General features: G+C 40.9%; 1 protein-coding gene across 1 annotated transcript in view; it reads right to left on the bottom strand.

The window, feature by feature from the left end:
- The window catches only part of sqstm1 (sequestosome 1), a 69,164-nt gene that overhangs the window by 17,413 nt on the left and 34,295 nt on the right, over positions 1-17,456 (bottom strand). Inside the window, exon 2 of the mRNA XM_072590345.1 lies at positions 2,266-2,895. Within this exon, the coding sequence (XP_072446446.1) occupies positions 2,266-2,434 (169 nt within the window). The 5' untranslated portion in view covers positions 2,435-2,895. The remainder of the gene's footprint in view (positions 1-2,265; positions 2,896-17,456) is intronic.

Below are 17,456 nucleotides of genomic sequence, written 5' to 3'. Positions count from 1 at the left end.
TTGGAAAGGTAAGGACTGACTAGGAATAGTCAACATTGCTTTGTGCATGGGAAATCATGTCTCACAAACTTGATTGAGTTTTTTGATGAAGTAACAGAGGATTGATGAGGGCAGAGCAGTAGATGTGATCTATATGGACTTCAGTAAGGTGTTCGACTTGGTTCCCCATGGGAGACTGAATAGCAAGGTTAGATCTCATTGAGTACAGGGAGAACTAGCCATTTGGATACAGAACTGGCTCAAAGGTAGAAGACAGAGGGTGGTGGTGGAGGGTTGTTTTTCAGACTGGAGGCCTGTGACCAGTGGAGTGCCACAAGGATTGGTGCTGGGTTCTCTACTTTTTGTCTTTTACATAAATGATTTGGATGTGAGCATAAGAGGTACAGTTAGTAAGTTTGCAGATGACACCAAAATTGGAGGTGTAGTGGACAGTGAAGAGGCTTACCTCAGATTACAACAGGATCTGGTCCAGATGGGCCAATGGGCTGAGAAGTGGCAGATGGAGTTTAATTCAGACAAGTGCAAGGTGCTGCATGTTGGGAAAGCAAATCTTAGCAGGACTTGTACACTTAATGGCAAGGTCCTAGAGAGTGTTGCTGAACAAAGAGACCTTGGAGTGCAGGTTCGTAGCTCCTTGAAAGTGGAGTCACAGGTAGATAGGATAGTGAAGGCGGCGTTTGGTATGCTTTCCTTTATTGGTCAGAATAAAGAGTACAGGAGTTGGGAGGTCATGCTGCAGCTGTACAGGACATTGGTTAGGCTACTGTTGGAATATTGCGTGCAATTCTGGTCTCCTTCCTATCAGAAAGATGTTGTGAAACTTGAAAAGGTTCAGAAAAGATTTACAAGGATATTGCCAGGGTTGGAGGATTTGAGCTACAGGGAGAGGCTGAAAAGGCTGGGGCTACTTTCCCTGGAGTGTCGGAAGCTGAGGGGGGACCTTATAGGGGTTTACAAAATTGAGGGGCACGGATAGGATAAATAGACAAAGTCTTTTCCCTGGGGTCAGGGAGTCCAGAACTAGAGGGCATAGGTTTAGGGTGAGAGGGGAAAGATATAAAAGAGACCTAAGGAGCAACTTTTTCACGCAGAGGGTGGTACATCTATGGAATGAGCTGCCAGAGGATGTAGTGGAGGTTGGTACAATTGCAACATTTAAGAGGCATTTGGATGGGTTTATGAATAGGAAGGGTTTGGAGGAATATGGACAGGATGCTGTCAGGTGGGACGAGAATGGGTTGGGATATCTGGTCATCATGGATGGGTTGGACCGAAGGTACAGGAGCATCAGCCCTCAATGTTGTGCCGACCTGTGGAACCAACCTGAAGCCCACCTATCTTACACTACTCCATTCTCGTCCATATGACTATCCAATGACCATTTAAATGCCCTTAAAGTTGGCGAGTCTTTTCCAGCGACTAGGTCGAAATCCTGGGAAGTCCCTCCCTAACAGGGTGGGTGGATCTAACTCCAGCCAAGGACTGCAGCAGTTTAACAAAGAAGCGCACTCCCACGTACTCAAGAGGGATTTGAGGTGAACAATAAATGCTGCCTTAGCTTGTGGTGCCCGCATCCCATTAAATTTCAAAAATGGATCAAATATACAATATCAACGAGACAGTATAAAATGCGCCAATATAAAATAACTGAAAATGTCAGAAATATTCAGCACTGCCGATCGTTCTGAAAAGAAAGCCTTTCTCCGCTGTGCCAAACACAAAACAAATTCTCAGCAAACATCAATCAATCAGTTGTCTTAGAGAGAGACTGTGAGAAGTGTCTATCAGGGGAGGGGATGTGGCGTTGGTGGAAGTCTGTTGAGGGGATTTCCGCGTTCTCCACTGGTGTCAGGGCTGACCGATAGATGGGGCTTTTAAAACAAAAACAAATTTGCTAACCCGAAAGAAGGCTCGCTTTGTTTTAGATCAGAGACGGAGAAAACCTGGGCCAGAAACCTTCAGTTTTCCCAGTTTCAATCCAGTCTAAGTTTAAAACAAAAAAAAAGAGTGAACTACAGGTGAGGGAAGACATTTAGTGAGCGGTAGCAAATACCAGCCACACAACCAGCTAAAATAAATTACCGCAGGATCGCAAGATTTACTGACCACCACATTAAAGTGTCGTTTAGATACAAGTTAACTCAAAAGAGCATACGTTTTGGAAGGGACTCAACAAGGAAACAAAATACCATCCGGAAAATTTGGCGACACAAAACTTAGTTCCAAGTCTCCCCAGGAGTGGGGCAAGGATCAGGGAGTAGTTACCTTTGTAATACATCTGAAAGATCTCGGACCGGAGAGACTGGAAGATGCCGGCCACCTTCTTGTAGAGATACTCGAAGCTGGTGGAGACGCCATGGTCGACGGTGAAGCGGCGGATCTCCCGGTTTACTTCGTCTTTCCCCAGCAGGTAAGCCTTCACGTTAAAAGCCATGGCTCGGAAATCGATGGGACGGCGTGCGACAGACTGGCCCGTTCACTGCGGCAGAGAGAAAAAATATAGACTCGCTACTTTTGTGTTGGAAAAGTCCTGATGTCGCAGCAAGAAACTGATACAGAGTCTCGAAAGTTTCCTCTTCTCGCTACTCAAGGCGAGGGGTAAACTGAATGGTGCGTGCCGGTCTTATATAGACACACTCCCCGCCCCTCGCACAGCAGCTGTTACTCAGCACAAAAGCCTCGCCTTCTCTTCCGTGCTTTCCCTCCGAGGTCTACTCCACCCGTACCTCTTTAATTCCTAAGAAAAGGGGGACTGCGAGCACCGACGGGGAATTAGCGAGCGCTGACTGTACAGGAGACTTCGCCTTTCCTTCAGGCTATCCTATTGCCACGGAGATCTGTTCCGAGCACCGTAATATTTATTTCTCAACTTGTTTCGAAGTGGTCGCTGTTAGTCTATTTTGCAGAAATAAAAAAAAAGTCAACAGCCAAGAATGAGTTGGAGGGAGAGATTTTCCCCTTTGTGGGGAGATGCTGAGCAGAGATTTTAAATAGTCCTTAAAATCTAAATATGGTATTCGAGAGAAACGTTTTTAGTGATGAGAATTTAGAACCACAAAAAGTAAATGAATGAGAAAGAAATAAGGTACATGAAACGTGGTGGCTAATGGATGCTATTTGGGACTGAAGGAGGGCTCAATGTTCGGACCCTTAGTGTTGCTGCTATATATAAGTAATTTAGAATTTGGTGTACATGTCACAATTTTCAAAATTTGCCGATTATACGAAATTTGGAAACATTGTAAAGTGCCAGGAGAACGATGTAGAACTTCAAAAAAGCATTGACAAGTTGAGGGGGTGGGAGGGCTGCTGGCAGATTAAGTTATACGTTTTAAGGAGTGATTCATTTTGGTAGATCAATGGAAAGGCAACATAAACTAAGGGGTGCTATACAAAAGGGGCTGATGGAAACAGAGGGACCTGGGGGTTTGTGACTGAATGTCACAGGAGAAGTTGAGAGGCTGCCAAAGCATACTTTATTGAACTTGTATAAAACACTAGTTTGGCCTCATCTGGAGTATTATTTCCAGTTCTCAGTGTTGCACTTTAAGACTGACATAAAAGCATGAAAATAGTTCCAGCGATGAAGACCTTCAGTTATAAGGATAGATTGGAGAAGTTAAAATTATTACCCTTGAGAAAGAAAATGAGGGTGAATTGTGAAATCCACATCCATATCTGCCCATGTATTTATTCCATCTCCTTCTCCAAAGTCACATTGAGAAAATTTCCTGTTGGAAAGGGCAGTCTGCTTGCTGGCTGGCCCTTGCCTATGTTGGGGGATGCTGCACCAGAATTAAATGCCCATCGAGTACTTAATTAGCAAGCACTCAGCCTTCCCAGGGATATCAGACAGCCTGAGGCATTGATTCCACCATCCCAGAACTGGCTGGAAACCAACATTTCTCCATTGACCCGTCATACCGCTAGAAATGGTGGCTAGTGGAACACCAACACAGACTTTGGATTGATGAGAGGTCATGGAGAGGGGCTTTCAGTCGAAAGGGCAAGTGGTTGGCTACCAGCATGTCACTGTCATCTTGATGCGAGGGCACATGATCAGACATTTGGTCATTTTAAACAAAGAACACTCCCTGGATGCTGTAATGGGTTAGCTTATTGGGTTCCACATTTGGCAACTCTGCTGTTTACTGCTAGTCAAGTATTATATTTTGAGTAATATGTTCAGATTTGGATTCCATATATATATAAACAGATATACACGTATTTATTTAGAAGAGAATGCAACAAAAGTTTAGAAAGAATTTGAAGTGACAATTGAAAAAATAACAATTTTGCTGATTTTGACAGATAGACAGTGAGATCCTATTTGCCTGGCTGCAGGCCTATCCTAGAACAAGGTCTCAGGATAAGAAGTTGTCCACATAGATCAGAGATAAAGAGAAATATCTACACTTATAGGGTTGTGAATCTTAAGAATTCTCTACCCTGGCAGGCTATGAATTCTCTGACATTGAGTAATCCAAGATGCACATTTATAGTTATTTTTGTGGACAACATGGAATCAAGGAATAGGAAGGTAGGGCAGGAAAGCTGATACGATCTCAACAAATAGCAGAGTGAATTTCTTGGGTTGTTGGTCCTGCTTTCATCTTTTATATTCACCATTGTGTAACTCACTGTTATGCTTACGTTTGCATGCTTCTACTGCTTTGGTGAACTTCAGAAAATATAGATCTCTGCATTTACACCCACAGCATCATTAAAAGCCACATGAGATCCTTCATTGCTTTTCTTTTTGTTTACAGGATGCAGAGAATATTCTGGCAGCAATTATTACACTTTCCCTAGTGGGGACATTAAGAGCCAAGCAGAAGGTGCCATAACAGACACATTTACAGACCAGGCTGGTTTCTTTCTGTAAATAGGTTGGAGAGCTTTTCAGGATATTTGATTTTCTGGTGAAAGCCCCCAAATACCAAATATATTGAATTCAAATTTCCCCTTAATAGCAATTTCTTGGCTGCTTGTCCATAGGTATATGGACTATGCTTATGTACCCATTTTACGATGAGTTATAAAAACAAAATACTGTGGATGGTGCAAGTCTAAAATAAAAACAGAAAATGCTAGAGAAACTCAGCAGGTCTGGCTGCATCTATGGAGAAAGAACAGATTTAACATTGAGTTCAATGACTTCCTCAGAGAATAAGTCATATTACATCAAAGTTTTTACCCTGCTTCTCTCACCACAGATGCAACCAGACCTTATGATTGGTTAGGTTGACCCACCAATTATGTGGAATATTAGAGACTTGACTGGCTCAGGTTTCAGTACAGGAACTCTACAACAGAGGCCTGACTGTGTCCAGGGAGCCTCAGTGGATAGCATCTTTCTCGAGAGTGTGGTGCTGGAAAAGCACAGCGGGGTCAAGCAGCATCCAAGGAGCAGGAGAATGATGTTTCAGGCAAAAGTCCTTCTTCAGGAATGAGGCTAGCATCTTTCTGCTGAATCAGAACATGGTGGGTTTAAGTTCCACTCCAGAGCCTTGAGGACAAAAAGTTGATGTAATCATAAAGGGGTCCCACACTATCACAGGTGCTATCTTTTGAATGCCATTAAAAACCAATCTGTCTCTAAAGAACAGTGGAGTTCTTTCCTGGTGTTCTGGGCCAATATGTATCTCAAACAAAAATCACTGGAACAGTTACTACACTTTATATACATTCACTGATTGCGAAGTTCATTAGAACTTTTTGAGGTTGTGAAAGGCACTACAGAAACCACAGATTCTTTTTTTCATTTGGATTTAACCACATCATCTTGATGTTGAAAATTAGAAATTGAAAACAGCAAATATGGAAATACTCAGCTGATCAGACAGAATTTTTGGAGAGAGAAAAACAAAGATAATGGACAAAAATGCATGGGGGAGCAGGGTGTTGTTGTGGAGTATGGATGACAAAGCGCAAGAAAGAGAAAAATAATTTAAAACTAAAATCTGTAAAGAGAAAGGAAACAAAGTGGGGCAGCAGTTTCAGTCTGAAATGGTTGAACTCAATGTTGACCTCAGAAGGCTATAAAGTATCTCAGGGGGTATTGTTAGAATGACATTTATTAGAACAATGCAATGCAATGTGGTCAGCTTGAGGGCAGGGTGGAGAATTCAATGATAATGACTGAAAGCTTGGCTTCACTCTTTCATCTGAATGAGGTGTACCACAAAGTAGGCAGCAGATCAAGTAGCAATCAATCATGATCTCACTGAATAGTAGGAAGGAGAGAAAAACAACTTGTATTTACACAGTGCCTTTAACAAAATAAAATATCCCAAAGCACTTCACCGAGGCACTGCAAAACAAAATATGATACAGCCACGTAATAAGATATTACAGCAGATAACATAATAGCTTGGCCAAAGAGGTAGGTCTTAGGAAAAAGGGGAAAGAGAAGAATAGAAAGAGAGGAAAAGAAAAGGAGTAAGAAGAGCCCAAGAGCAACAGAAGTCTTCAAATTGTTCCTTTAATCAGTAAAATGTCCCATGGCACCTCAAAGGTGCACTGCAGAGTAAAAGTCAACTCCAAGCCAAATTAGAAAGCATTAGGACAGGTGACAAAAAGTTTCAAGAATGTTAAAGAGGGAATTTTTGAGAAGATTTGTAGGTCAGGTTGAGGTTCAGGATGTAGGTTTGCTCTCTGAGCTGGAAGGTTCATTTCCAGACATTTTGTCACTCTACTAGGTAACATCTTCAGTGGGCCTCCGGGTGAAGCACTGCTGATAATTCCTGCTTTCTATTTATATGTTTGGGGTTCTTTGGGTTGGTGATGTCATTTCCGGTGATGTCATTTCCTGTCCTTTTTCTCAGGGGGTGGTGGATGGGGTCTAACTAAATGTGCTTGTTGATAGAGTTCCCATTGGAATGCCATGCTTCTAGGAATTCTCATGCGTGTCTATGTTTGGTTTGTCCTAGGATGGATGTGTTGTCCCGGTCAAAGTGGTGTCCTTTCTTATCTGTACATAAGGATGCTAGTGAGAGTGGGTCATGTGTTTTTGTGGCTAGTTGATGTTCACATACCCTGGTGGCTAGTTTTCTGCCTGTTTTTCCAATGTAGTGTTCGGTACAGTTCTTGCATGGTATTTTGTGAATGACATTAGTTTTGCTTGTTGTCTGTGTAGGGTCATTCAAGTTTATTAGCTGCTGTTTTAGTGTGTTGAGTAGTCTGACAGTCATTTCCGTGGTGTCACTGATGTAGGGGAGAGTGGCCAGGGTTTCTGGACGTGTTTTGCTGCTGAGAAATCAGCGGACTGTGTTCATTGGGTATCCATTCTTTTTGAATACATGGTACAGGTGATTTTCTTCTGTGTAGTTTCTGTCTAGCCATTAAATAGAAAGCAGGAATTATCAGCAGTGCTTCGCCCAGAGGCCCACTGAAGATATTACCTAGTCGGGTGACGAAGCATCTGGAAATGAACCTTCCAGCTCAGCGAGCAAACCTACAATCAGAAAGAGGGGAATTGGAGAAGCAAAGAAGTTTAACAGGGAAATTTTCATGCTGATGGCCTAAGCTGCAGAAGGCAAGTCTGCCATTGATGAAAAGAAGGACTCTGCAGATACAGAAGAAGCCAAAATTCCACAAAGGATTGTTGGTTTGGATGAGATTAAACTGAGAGAGTGCAGTAAGACCAAGGAGGGAATTGAACGAAAGGATGAGCAATTTAGAATTGAGGTATTTCCAGAAAGGGGACTAACGTGAGTATTGGGATGATGGGTGAATGAGACTTAGTGAGAGTTAGGACATGGGCTTCAAAATTTTTGGCATGATGTTTGAATTAGCAATGTATTGTCAGACAGGAGACAATAATGGAGTCTGGAGTTAAGAAGCATGGGTGACAGTTTCAGCAGCAGATAGGCTGAGGCATAGGTGTGAGGAGATAGTGATATTATGGAAATGGAAGTAGGTAGTCCTGACTGTGGCAAGGATATGGGGAAGGAACTGGGTCAGGGTCAAATAGGATGGCAATGATGCAAACTATCTTGGTCAGCACATGGTACGATTAGGGAACTAAGTTGAAGACAGCCTCATGACAAAATATTGTAATCCAGATTCTTAGTTATGATCTAATTTGATGCTCTGTAGTTAGAGGTTGTGCAGTTGTGGGGTACTTAGCCTTTACATGTTTCTAAAACACCATGTTAATTTATAATTGCTTGCTATAGATCAGTGATTTTTAAGCTGAAATGTGTGGAAGATCAACTGAAAATATTGATACGTTGTGGCAATCCTTTGGTCCTATCTTCTGTAATAAAATCCGACACTCAGAGGATGCCAGTGCTTTCGGTACAGCCAGAGAAATAATATGCTTGCAAGTTAACAAACACACACAAAGTGAGAGAAATCTGGTGACAGTCAGCTGACCCCAGGAGATTAAAGTCTTGGGTTTGGTAAATTAGTATTTTATTCATGCAACACAAACGCTCAAGACACAAGAGAGTTCTAAGGACTTATGTTTCTTAACAGAGCATATTCCCTCTCCAGTTCTGGTTTAATCATTTGACTACATGGTCCAGTTGCCAACTATTGATTTACACTGAGTTTCATCATTATTGTAACTATACAAAATAAACACAGCTTACGTGTTTGTTGGTTGAAGTACATGATTTAGAAACCTCTCTGTGTTGAAGGGTAATGTTCACTGCAGAATATTTTAAAAACTCTTGTTAATTCTTCTGTAACAATTCTCATGTTTGCAAGAAAATACAAAGCTTTCTTGGAAGTTACACTGGTACTAATTTTTTTTCTATTTTACAATTAAGGCAAAAATCACAGCCAGTAACAATACAATAGTTTCAATTTTCCTGAGGAAGAACTTGAGCCTTTCACTACCTCAGTACTTCAGGTCCCTAAGCACTTAACAGGAACAAGTACTTTTGAAGGAAACTGAAAGCTTAGATCACTCAAATAGATGCAAAATAATCTTTTGCTCGTGGTGTTTATCAAGTTGTTATAAGAAATAAATTAGAGGCAGTGATGTTGCAAGTAAATATCAATGAAAACTGGGCCTGCTGTGATTCAGCAATTCAATCTCTGCAATTATTCAGAAAAAAACTGTAACCCAGAGCCCGAGTCCCCCCCTGATAGATCCCCAACACGTCATCCTTTCCAAGCCAGCTATTGTATCACCTGACACTAAGTCACACAAACATGTGACTCAAGTCCATTTTGTTTATTAGTGCGTAACGTCATTTGACATTTCAGTGAATATGTTGTTAACTAAAAGAAATACTTTAGAAAAGACTGGAAAGTTCTAGAAAATGTCTTCATAAAAATACACTTCAGCATTATACAGCATTTATTCAAAGAAAGTAGTTAAGAGTTGATCTTTTAAGGACATGCAATTTTTATGATTTTTTTTTCTGCTTTTTATATTTTCCTGACTCTTATCGGGTTACATTATCACGATCCCAATAGTTTGCCATTATCTTATTTCAGGATATTTTCCAATTGGAAATCTAATGACAACCATTAGATTGATTGCTGTTGATTCCAAATGGCACTTGTAAAGAGGTAAAGTCGCCATTGTCCCAGAGGACCTCCGAGCTGTTATCTCTTTAGAGAGTGAGATAACCTGGTGGTGAGTTTAACCCAAGGGTCATTACGCCTCATGCAAGGGACGTGCTTGAGAAAACAGGACCTCAGCTGGAACCCACGCTGCATTACAACCAATTGCCAAGCTAAGCAACCTCAAGATCCCCCACTTCTCCAAGAAACAACCTGCTTACATAACACTCAAATGAATATCAGGGCATGGGCTGATAAATAGTAAGTAACATGCATAACATACAAATGCCAGGCAATGGAAATCTCCAAGAACAGAAAATGTATCCATTGTCCCATATCATTCAATGGTATTAGCATCACTGAATCTCCCATTATGAACAGCATGAGGGTCACTGTTGATCAGAAACATTAAATGTGTACAGCATATATCTTTCCAGCATTTATTGCCAACCGGGGATAGGTAATAAATGCTGGCCCAGCCAGCATCCCATGAGTGAATGAATAATGCATATATAAATACTGCGACTATAAGGGTAGGCCAAGAGGCTGGGTATTCTGTGTCAAGTAACTCATTTCCTGTTTCCAATTCCTGTCCATAATTAACAAAGCACAGGAGTGTGGTGGATAGATTGCCTGGACGAGTGCAGCTCCAACAACACTCGAGGCTCGATATCATCCAGGACAAAAGAGTTTGCTTTTTTGGCACCTCATCCGCCATTCACTCTCTTCACCACTGATGCATAGTGGTAGCAATGTGTACCATCTACAAAGTTCACTGTAGCAACTCACCAAGTCTCCTCTGACAATACCTTTCAAACCAATGATATCTACCATCTAGAAAGACAAGGGCAGCACGATCTGCAAGCTCCCCTTCAAGCCACACACCATCCTGACTCGGAATTATATTTACTGTTCCTTCACGATCACTGGGTCAAAATTCTGTACTTTTAGAAGCTGCAATGAGGAAGTAGGATTAGTAACATTTTCCCAAAGAGCATAGCACTGAAAGAAAAGTGGCCAGTGGGTTGCTTTATCAGGGTTAAGACAGATGGGTACCACTTCCTCCTGATGGGTACCAATTACTTTACCTTTCACAATTCCTTCTGGCGAATAGAGAATCTGATGGTGAAAAGACCATTGATTGGTGAAAGCATTCCATAAAAAATAAGTTGAAGAATGTGAAGAGAAAATGCTGGACAATCTCAGCAGGTTTGGCAGCATCTGTAAGGAGAGAAAAGAGCTGATGTTTCCAGTTGAACTTACCCTTTGTCAAAACTGACAGAGGGTCAGTTAGACTCAAAACGTCAGCTCTTTTCTCTCCTTACAGATGCTGCCCGACCTGCTGGGATTGTCCAGCATTTTCTCTTTTGGTTTCAGATTCCTGCATCCGCAGTAATTTGCTTTTATTAAGTTGAAGAATGTCAACATTCAAAGAAAATAGCAGATTAATGATATCTTGAGATTGCTGCTCTATATTCTCAAACTTAAGGCAACGAGATGAGTTATTAATTAGGAAAACAACAAAATCTACAGAACCCATGCCAGGGCTGTGAAGAATCAACAAAAATCTATTCAGAGGTTGCTGTCAGGACTGCTAAGACTGTATCTGGAGTTGTTGCAAAACATACTGAGTGAAAAGATGAACAGGATTGTCTACTATCATATCTGACAATGTTTCTGAAAAATGAGACAAAGACAGAGGATTATCTGGGCTGTCATACATTATATTCATGCTTCAGTATTGACAAATTTTCCTGCATATGTATCTTCCGATTCTCTGCATTCTTGGAGAGAAAGCATCATGGACATATTGTATGCTACCAAATGAAAGGCCACCATATAATGCTAAAGGTAGTCCAACTTTAATAACTTTTTTCATTTGCACTGCCAGTCATATAAACTGGCTTCACCATAAGACGAGGTGAAGAATTTGCCTCTCACTGATCTGGAAGAATACTGGAGGAAACTTGACATCAAGAGCTGAAGAATCTGGTAGCAGTGATCTACTTCTGGAAACAACAAAACTAGATTTAATAGAAGGATGTTATCAGGTTCACCTCCTGGCTATGCCCCAGTTGGGAACTGCTGAAAAACAAATTGCTTCTTTGCTAGTAGAGGGATCATAATTTTGATAAAATTCTTCCGAAAACTGAGAAAGCTCCTCACAAAATGGCATCTAATAATCTTACCACTAGACTTTGTAGAGAGAGAAATCATGAATTATCTTCTTTTAGATGATAACACGTGTTCCTAGAGAAGTTGAGATAAAGCCTCAAAAATGGAATGTAATCATTATTTGGACAAGAAGTAACTCAGATGGAATATAATCATCTTGACTTAAAGAGTCTTCAACTTGGACTAGAACGTCTACCAGCTGCTGTAGAAAACCTAGCTGGACACATTTACCATTTACCAAAGATCTTTTCTGATTCTGTACAGTATGTATAAACTTCTTAAGTGATTTCACCATTCTAGGCAAGCGTTACTTCAAATAATCTTGAACCTCAAGGTATGGCCTCTTAGACCATGGATTTTTATGTTTGATAGTCGAAGGCATACATTGTGAAGCTATTCTAAATGTTCAGTGATCTTAATAAAAGCAGCTCCTGACTTAAGAACAAACGTTGTACCAACATTCTTGATTTTCAACATTACTGATCAATAATCCTGGTCCAGATCATTATCTTGTGTTGTAGGGGCAAAACATTAATGTGACCAAGAAAGAATGCAACTTTCAAAAACAAAAAGAACTGTAGATACTGGCAATCTGAAACAAAAACAGAAATAGCTGGAGAAACTCAGCAAGTCTGCCAGTATCTGGGGAGAGAAAGCAAAATCAGGGTTTCAGATCATGCGACTCTTCTTCAGAACTGTAACTTTCATATCTTCTCCAAGTTCTTGTTCAACTTGTTGAACTCTCCTGTTTGAAAGGTGATCAGTATGATTTACTTTAAAAAGGTAATCTTACCTCGCAAAATGCTGACGGTGTTGAAATCTGCCACAGTGAAACCGCTGGATTCTGACAACTTGACAGTCTTATCACCTGTGACAATTCCTTGCACCACTTTACCAGGACTCCAAAATTGAAATTGTCTACTTTTTCTCATTTTTGGCCAATTTTTAATTGGTGTGGCAGCCTTCCTTGGGCCTAGCTCACTGATGGGCTCAGATCAAGCTTGACTATGGGTCAAGTCCTTACCCACTGGGGTGTGGAATCGCACATTATGCCTAGTCTGCCTTGTAAGCTGGTTCATCTGTTCAAAAGATCAGCCCTGGGTCTGACCACAAAAGAACTGAGAATATATCATTAAGAGTCTGAAGGAATTTACCTTTCAACATTGCATCTTTCTATGAATTAGTGAGACTATATAAATCTTCAGTGTAATCTTCAGTAGACAATTGGCTACTGGGATCCCTATCCCTTACCATACTCTATAAAATTCTTAGGACTGAAATAAAAATTCAGGACTGCCAGGACTGACTGAAAGTCTGCTGAAATTTCATCAGCACCTTGTCTGATAAAAGGATTTTCTTGGCAATGGAGACCACTGAATAAAATACAAACCTTCAGCTATTGCTGCTTCATATGAGACCTGAGGCTGTTCTGCACCTGTGGAACTGCATCTTGCAGATCTCCCATTTAAATGCTTACTTCAGACCTTTGGCCACATCGAAGCACCTCATAAAGTGCTGCTGGCACTGACGTGCTGCCACTTCAGATCATGCCTCACTTCAGGCAAGCAGTCAGTCTTCTGGAAATTCTCTGAAGATCCTCTTACCTTGAGGTTGAACCTTGCTTCATGGTTACTCTATCTTACCTCATGGTTTTTCACTTGAGACTGGTGTCTTCATCTCATCTTCAAATTTGGTAGTGGGAAAACTTTATTCAGTTATTCAGGACAAAATCAGTAGTTGCATGGAAAAAGATAGGTTGTATAGGAAGTATCAGCTTTGATTTCTACAGAAAGAAATCGCATTTAACCAACTTGGAATTTTTTGAAGAAATAACTGAAAGGGTTGATGAGGGTAATTATTTTCAAGTGGTACATGGATTTCTGGAAGGCAGTTGATATTGTATCTCACTGAGGTACAGACTTGTGAAGGAAGTTGTATATTATTGCATAGAAAGGACAGTGGCAACATGGATACAATATTGGCTGAATGATAGTAAACAGAGGTTGAGAGTCAATGGATTTATTCTGGGCTTCCGGAATGTTTGTAGTGGAATTCCCCAGGGGTTAGTACTTGGACCGTCACTTTTCCTAATATACACTAATTATCTGGATCTTGGTGTGCAGGGGACAATTTCCAAGTTTGCAAATGACACTAAACTTGGAAGAATTGTAAACTATGAGGGGGATAGTCTGGAACTCCAAAAGGACATTGAAAGATGGTGGAGTAGGTGGATACGTGGCAGATGACATTCAATGCAGAGAAGTGTGAAGTAATATACTTTGGTTGGGAGAACACCAAAAGACAATATAAAATAGGGGGTACAATTCTAAATGGGTGCAGAAGCAGACGGACCTGGTGTAAACGTGCACAGATCATTGAAGGTGGCAGGTCAGATCATGGCATTGAGTACAAAAGCAACGGTGTGATGTTGAACTTGTAAGAGATACCTATTTGACCTTAGTTGGAGCATTGTCTATGTTGTGGGAGCCACAATGTAATATCACTGATGCATGGGATGAAATTACCTTGACATGTCTGAAAAGCAAGATTGTTGTCTAAGAATGTCAGTAGCTGAGAAGAATCCAGTTTAAGTCCCCTTTTTGGTCTCTAAGCGGGCCTAGTCACAGAGATCAACAGCACAGAAAAAGGCCATTTGGCTTATCATGTCTGCGCTGATCAAAAACCACCTAACTATTCTATCTTGTTTTCCAGCACTTGGCCCATAGCCTTGTACACTTGACATCACAAATGCACATCTAAATACTTATTAAATGTTATGAGGATTTCTGCCTCTACTACCTTTTCAGGCAATGAGCTCCAGATTCCCACTACCCTCTGGATGAAAGAAGCTTTTTTCTAAGCCACCAGCTCCTTATCTATGCTCCCTGGCTATTGATCCCTCCATCAAGAGGAATCGTTTCTTCCTGTGTACCCAATCTATGCCACTCATAATTTTGTACTTCTCAATCATGTCTCCTTCCAAACTCCCCTGCCCCAGACTGCCAACCTCTTTTCATAACTGAAAATCTCCAGCTCAGGAAACATCCTGATAAAATCCCTCTGCATCTTCTCTAGTGCTATCACATTCTTTTTATAATGTTTCAGATTCTAAAACTGCATCTAATATTCCTCTTTGTCCCTTTGCCACACTTTTACTAATGAGGTGCTTATCGAAGACTCCACGTTAGTTACCAGTCTTTTTCATTATGCTCTTCTTGCATTTTCTTTTTCACCTTGCTTCTGAACCTTTCCTATTCAGCTTGGGTCTCAATTGTATTTACTATCTGACACCTGTCATAACCATACTGACTCATCTTTAACTTAATTGTTCTTACCTTTGTCATCCAGGGAGTTCTGGATTTGTTTATCATTTCTTTCCCTTTTGGGGGAATATACCTTGACTGTGCTGGAACTGTCTCCTCAGCCACACATTCTATTTTTTATCTTTCCATTTCTGTGCTCACTTGCAATTGGCACTGGAAATAAAGGACTACTATGTTGGAGATCTTGCTCAGTAATTTCTTATTTAGCTTTCTAAACTCCAGTTGCAGAATCACATCCCCTACAGCCCCAGCCTATATCATTAGTAGTAATGTGGACCACAACTTCTTGCTATTGGTCCCCCCCAGAAGAATGTCCTGAAGGCATTCTTTGATATCCTTGACCATAACACAAGGTAGGCCAACTGTGATGCCAGGGGCTTAACTCTTGCTGCACTCCTTCAATGATCTATTGTTCTCACCAAGGTGCAGATGAGAAAACCAGGTAATGAGCAGGTCCTCTGGGAACTCCTGCACTACTTGCCCATTTCTCTTGGACTGCCTGGTTGTCACCTATTCCTTATCTGCCTGCTAATCCTAACTTGCAATGTGAGCTATCTATGTAGGTCTCTGCCTTGGGAACGTACCTTAGTAGCTCTAGTCACTGCTGGAACTCTGAAATCCAGGGCTCAAATTTATGTAGCCAGTGGCACTTCTGGAACCAAGGTGCATCTAGATCACAAGAAATGTCCGCAGCTCCATATTTGCCTTAGGACAGGCGTTTTGCATGGCTGAGCTGTCCTATCATATTTTAAAAGTATATTATGCTACTTTACTTGCTATAACTTAAATTATTTTGATGTGGAGATGCCGGTGTTGAAATGGGGTGGACAAAGTTAAAAATAACATAACACTAGATACGATAACGGATGAATGGACACCGCACAATGATAGCTAGACAGGGATGTTCCCTCCCAGTCAGGGAACACTTCAGCAGTCAAGGACATTTGGCCTCGGACCTTCGGGTGACCATCCTCCAAGGCGGACTTCGGGATATGCAACAATGCAGACTGGCCAAGCAGAGGCGGATAGTCAAGTTCGAAAACCATGAGGATGGCCTCCACCAGGATCTTGGGTTCATGTCGCACTACAGGTGACCCCATTATACTGTACACTCTCTCACACAAACACACATACATACACACTCACGCAGACCCTCTCTTATACACATGTTCTCTTAGACAGACACACATACACCCCCACACTCACATCCTGTTGCAGGTTTGTACTCGATCACACTCACGTGTACACTCTACCAAGAACACACACATGCAAATACACAATCTCACATGCACTCACGCTCACACTCTCTCCCACACACACTCTTTCTCTCTCTCTCTCTCTCCCCCACATGCACACACACACACATATATAAGTCTATGGGGTGAATTTGCATTTGCAGAATTAATTACAGCTACATTCTATTTTGTTCAAAAAACACACAATCTGCAGGCAGTCAATCCATGTAAAATTTTATAAATTTCTTCAGAACCAGTCTGACTCAAGATTGGGATACAGACAGACTCTTAATCATACCTTTAATGCGTTGTCTGACATGTCACCTTTTTTTAATAAAACCTTAAGTTGTCTTGAGAATGTGATTTGAAAGAAGTTCTGGGATTTACATATTAATGAGCCGAAACCTGCAACCTATTTTAAAAGATGAAAGACTTAACAGCAATCTAGGTTTGTTCAATATATTGTATCAGTTGCATACATGACACTGTGATCTTTTCCTATAAATTCTGTCTTATGATCCTACTCCACAGCTACCTGAAGAAAGAGCAGTGCTCCGAAAGCTTGTACTTCCAAATAAATCTTTTGGACCATGACCTGGTGTTGTGTGATTTTTAACTTGAATTATTTTAACCTTACTCTTGTAGTATCAACCGAGAACTGGAAATTAGTAAAAGAATAGAAATTCTTTGTTCTTGGTCACAAATCAGCTATATGTATAAATTCTTAGTTTCCCTGTGATAGTTTAGTATTTAGCATTTTTCAAAATTAGTGGAGTTGCATCTGATTTTTTCCTTCTCTGTATCAACACTAGCTACCTTCCCAGACACTCTAATGTGCAAATAGGCACTATTTGTGAAATGGCAGAATCATTCACAACTAGCATTGAAACTTTCTAACTGTGAACTGTCACTCTGTTCATTCTGTAATGTCTCAAATAGTCTTTTCCCCATTTCTTAGATCACCAGGGTGTTCATTTTTAATCAAGACTGCCAACTCTTTCCATGTTTTTGATGAGGCTGCTTCTAGATTAACTAACCCTGTTAGCACTTAAAGGTACTTAACACTTTGTCCACTTTGCTTGATTTGTCAGCATTACTACAGATTGTTCTCACTGTCATAAGGTGCACTCAAATATTCTAGCAGTACTGACTGCTCATTTTCCCACTTAAAGCCACCTTAAAACATCCAATTTCACAATGA

The sequence above is a fragment of the Chiloscyllium punctatum genome, chromosome 20 (genome assembly GCF_047496795.1).
Source record: "Chiloscyllium punctatum isolate Juve2018m chromosome 20, sChiPun1.3, whole genome shotgun sequence".
Lineage (NCBI taxonomy): Eukaryota > Metazoa > Chordata > Chondrichthyes > Orectolobiformes > Hemiscylliidae > Chiloscyllium > Chiloscyllium punctatum.
The sequence above is the reverse complement of the archived record's forward strand: the minus strand, read 5'-3'. Positions and strand labels throughout refer to the sequence as shown.